Source organism: Camelina sativa, chromosome 11 (assembly GCF_000633955.1).
Source record: "Camelina sativa cultivar DH55 chromosome 11, Cs, whole genome shotgun sequence".
NCBI lineage: Eukaryota > Viridiplantae > Streptophyta > Magnoliopsida > Brassicales > Brassicaceae > Camelina > Camelina sativa.
The window spans coordinates 20,346,267-20,350,930 of NC_025695.1; the positions used below are offsets into that span (position 1 = coordinate 20,346,267).

A 4,664-nucleotide genomic window follows, 5' to 3' on the forward strand; every position below is an offset into this window, starting at 1 on the left:
AGAGATAATCTCCAAATCAACTTAAGACAACACACATGAAACACTAAATGGACAAAGTTACAAAATGCATAACTAGAATCGTCATATTTTTATACACGTACCATTTCTCTTATGAGCTGATGTGGCACTAATATATGAAGAAAGTTAGTCAATTTTTCATATATATAATTTTACGAGAAATTTCTCGAATCAGCTCATACAGTAAACAATTATTGAGTTAGTCCGCTGTTCAGCTACTCATAACTCATCTTATAACATTCCAGTCATACCCATTATTGATTGATTATATCTTTTGTTATTGACTAATAAGAGAACTTGGAAATATATATAAGATATTAAATATTTTATTTGTGTATATTATTTGCCTTTGATAAAAATGTATTTTTACTCTCATTTATTCAATCGACATTCAGTAGGAGGGACAGGATATCTAGGCCGATCAGAACAATAATCATATGTCATGTACTTTGCTCTCACATTCTCCATTGTCTTCTGTTCGTTTGCACTTAACCTATTATACGTCCTATTATTCCACCAGTACCTTGTCGAACCACAAACTTTCCTATTATTACTCTGACCATCTAGGCGACAGCCATGTTCGGGGAAGCCTTGGAACTGGGCCTTAAAAGGAGCATATGCCCAATTAATCTTGTCCTTACCACCGTTTGTCGCCCATTCTTCACCATTCCAAAGACTAGCCACTAGTTGCATGGGCTTTGATGGATAGTTCACGCCAAACCTGTTATTCTTGAACACTCTTATTGGAATTTTGTCGACGTAAAACCTGTTAACAAACCATCCAAAAAGATTGTGGTGGGATCGAACCAAAGAACAAACTTTTGGATAAGAGAAGATTTTGCATAAAGAAAAAGGAAAGAGAAGAAAAGAAAAAAACTTACACAATATGATACGGATTCCAAAGAATCCCATAAGTGTGGAAACTTGTGGTGGGATCGAACCAAAGAACAAACTTTTGTTCTCTATTTCCTTGTCCATTGGTAAACACATTTGTTTGGATTCCTATCGGTTTCCCTTGTCTATTCCCCAAGAACTCAAAGTCGACCTCATCGTGGGTGTCTCCTTTTGAAGTCAACTGTAACCAATACATTAACATATTAAAATAAAATAAAAAGAAAATTCACAATGTTGAAACTCCAAATTTAACGTAGAGGAAAGAAAAATGTGAACGTACATAGAAAGCAGTGACAACACCGGCAGAATCTCTTGGAGGCAATTTGATTCTCATTTGAAAGAATCCTGATCCGTAATGGCTTTTAGACTCAAAGCCAGAACCTATTAATTAGTATTGTAGGTTGTGTCAAACTATTTATTTCGATGTTTTGTATACATTTCAATATTTCATATCATATATATATATGTATCTTGTATCTTTCTTTATTAACAATACTCACTATACAGGTTTGAATTTAGGTGGTGACATATATTAAAAAAAAATCATTACCACAATTTAAAAACCAATAACATGGTCATTTGGGTTATAATATTTTGAAAATATATATATATATATATATATAAGAAAATGACTTCAATACACACATAAACCAATGAAACATGACTTGGTATTTGGANCATTCTTCACCATTCCAAAGACTAGCCACTAGTTGCATGGGCTTTGATGGATAGTTCACGCCAAACCTGTTATTCTTGAACACTCTTATTGGAATTTTGTCGACGTAAAACCTGTTAACAAACCATCCAAAAAGATTGTGGTGGGATCGAACCAAAGAACAAACTTTTGGATAAGAGAAGATTTTGCATAAAGAAAAAGGAAAGAGAAGAAAAGAAAAAAACTTACACAATATGATACGGATTCCAAAGAATCCCATAAGTGTGGAAACTTGTGGTGGGATCGAACCAAAGAACAAACTTTTGTTCTCTATTTCCTTGTCCATTGGTAAACACATTTGTTTGGATTCCTATCGGTTTCCCTTGTCTATTCCCCAAGAACTCAAAGTCGACCTCATCGTGGGTGTCTCCTTTTGAAGTCAACTGTAACCAATACATTAACATATTAAAATAAAATAAAAAGAAAATTCACAATGTTGAAACTCCAAATTTAACGTAGAGGAAAGAAAAATGTGAACGTACATAGAAAGCAGTGACAACACCGGCAGAATCTCTTGGAGGCAATTTGATTCTCATTTGAAAGAATCCTGATCCGTAATGGCTTTTAGACTCAAAGCCAGAACCTATTAATTAGTATTGTAGGTTGTGTCAAACTATTTATTTCGATGTTTTGTATACATTTCAATATTTCATATCATATATATATATGTATCTTGTATCTTTCTTTATTAACAATACTCACTATACAGGTTTGAATTTAGGTGGTGACATATATTAAAAAAAAATCATTACCACAATTTAAAAACCAATAACATGGTCATTTGGGTTATAATATTTTGAAAATATATATATATATATATATATAAGAAAATGACTTCAATACACACATAAACCAATGAAACATGACTTGGTATTTGGAAAGTAAAAAGAAAGGAAATGAACCTGAAGACTGATCCATGGAAAGCTCAACTTCTTTCCCCTGGTTGAGTTTTAAGACATGATTTTGTCCCCACGTTACGACGTAGTTCTTATCAAAATCTATACCTCCACGACCACGAGCCCTAGCATTAGCCGTAAACATCAAGAAGAGTACCGAAACAAATTCAAATATTGAAAACATATATTCTATCCTATTCATTTTTAAATGTCAGCTTGAGTTATCTTGTTATCTCAGGGAGTAAAGAGCTCCTCTATTTATATTCCTTTATATTCGCTTGTCAAGAATTAGAGGCTTAACAGTTTAGGTAATTTTGTTGTAAATTAGAGGATTTAGGGAACGAAATCTCTTGTTCTTATTGATTAATCTCGAGGTTACACAAGTATATATAGTAGAGTACATAAGTCTAAAGTTAAACCGACATAAGGAGAACATGGCCAATGGGCCTTGGCCCAATGGACCTAAAGTCTTGAACACCTAAGGACCGAGTATGGGTTTGGTTATAGAGTCCACAATCCAGTGTTTTACAACACTCCCCATTGGATAACATAACCATGCAAGTGCGAGGAAGGGATCGATGCAATGTNTTGAAGTCAACTGTAACCAATACATTAACATATTAAAATAAAATAAAAAGAAAATTCACAATGTTGAAACTCCAAATTTAACGTAGAGGAAAGAAAAATGTGAACGTACATAGAAAGCAGTGACAACACCGGCAGAATCTCCTGGAGGCAATTTGATTCTCATTTGAAAGAATCCTGATCCGTAATGGCTTTTAGACTCAAAGCCAGAACCTATTAATTAGTATTGTAGGTTGTGTCAAACTATTTATTTCGATGTTTTGTATACATTTCAATATTTCATATCATATATATATATGTATCTTGTATCTTTCTTTATTAACAATACTCACTATACAGGTTTGAATTTAGGTGGTGACATATATTAAAAAAAAATCATTACCACAATTTAAAAACCAATAACATGGTCATTTGGGTTATAATATTTTGAAAATATATATATATATATATATATAAGAAAATGACTTCAATACACACATAAACCAATGAAACATGACTTGGTATTTGGAAAGTAAAAAGAAAGGAAATGAACCTGAAGACTGATCCATGGAAAGCTCAACTTCTTTCCCCTGGTTGAGTTTTAAGACATGATTTTGTCCCCACGTTACGACGTAGTTCTTATCAAAATCTATACCTCCACGACCACGAGCCCTAGCATTAGCCGTAAACATCAAGAAGAGTACCGAAACAAATTCAAATATTGAAAACATATATTCTATCCTATTCATTTTTAAATGTCAGCTTGAGTTATCTTGTTATCTCAGGGAGTAAAGAGCTCCTCTATTTATATTCCTTTATATTCGCTTGTCAAGAATTAGAGGCTTAACAGTTTAGGTAATTTTGTTGTAAATTAGAGGATTTAGGGAACGAAATCTCTTGTTCTTATTGATTAATCTCGAGGTTACACAAGTATATATAGTAGAGTACATAAGTCTAAAGTTAAACCGACATAAGGAGAACATGGCCAATGGGCCTTGGCCCAATGGACCTAAAGTCTTGAACACCTAAGGACCGAGTATGGGTTTGGTTATAGAGTCCACAATCCAGTGTTTTACAACACTCCCCATTGGATAACATAACCATGCAAGTGCGAGGAAGGGATCGATGCAATGTGTTTGGGGATGCTGCCTCATTAAAACCTTACCAGGAAAACCCAGTGGGACAAAACCTTGGTGAAGGAAAAAGAGTACAACACACATTGCTCCCCCTGTTCCAAACATCACTCCAAGTCCTTAAGCCTCCGCATTCCAATCTGATGCGTGAGTTTCCTGAACATTGTAGTCGGTAGCGATTTGGTGAAGAGATCGGCTGAGTTGTCGCATGACTGAACTTGCACTACTTGAACTTCTCCGGCCTTTTGTAGTTCATGTGTGAAGAAGAACTTCGGCAGTATGTGCTTCGTCCGATCTCCCTTGATGTAACCTTCTTTAAGCTGTATGATGCAAGCCGTACTTGTCTTCTTCTATCATTGTTGGTTCCTTGTCATCGATCTAAACCATACACACTTAAACTTTCTTTGCTATAACCTGCATCATCAAAACCAACTAAACCTTTCT

The 4,664-nt window shown here is 34.4% G+C and overlaps 1 protein-coding gene across 1 annotated transcript; it reads right to left on the reverse strand.

Moving 5' to 3' along the window:
* On the reverse strand, positions 391-2,725 carry LOC104723913 (xyloglucan endotransglucosylase/hydrolase protein 2). The gene is made up of 4 exons (XM_010442348.1): positions 2,530-2,725; positions 2,110-2,210; positions 1,817-2,010; positions 391-784 (listed from the first exon to the last, which is right to left on the reverse strand). Exons 1-4 carry the CDS (start codon positions 2,723-2,725, stop codon positions 391-393), a joined length of 885 nt encoding a protein of 294 aa, XP_010440650.1.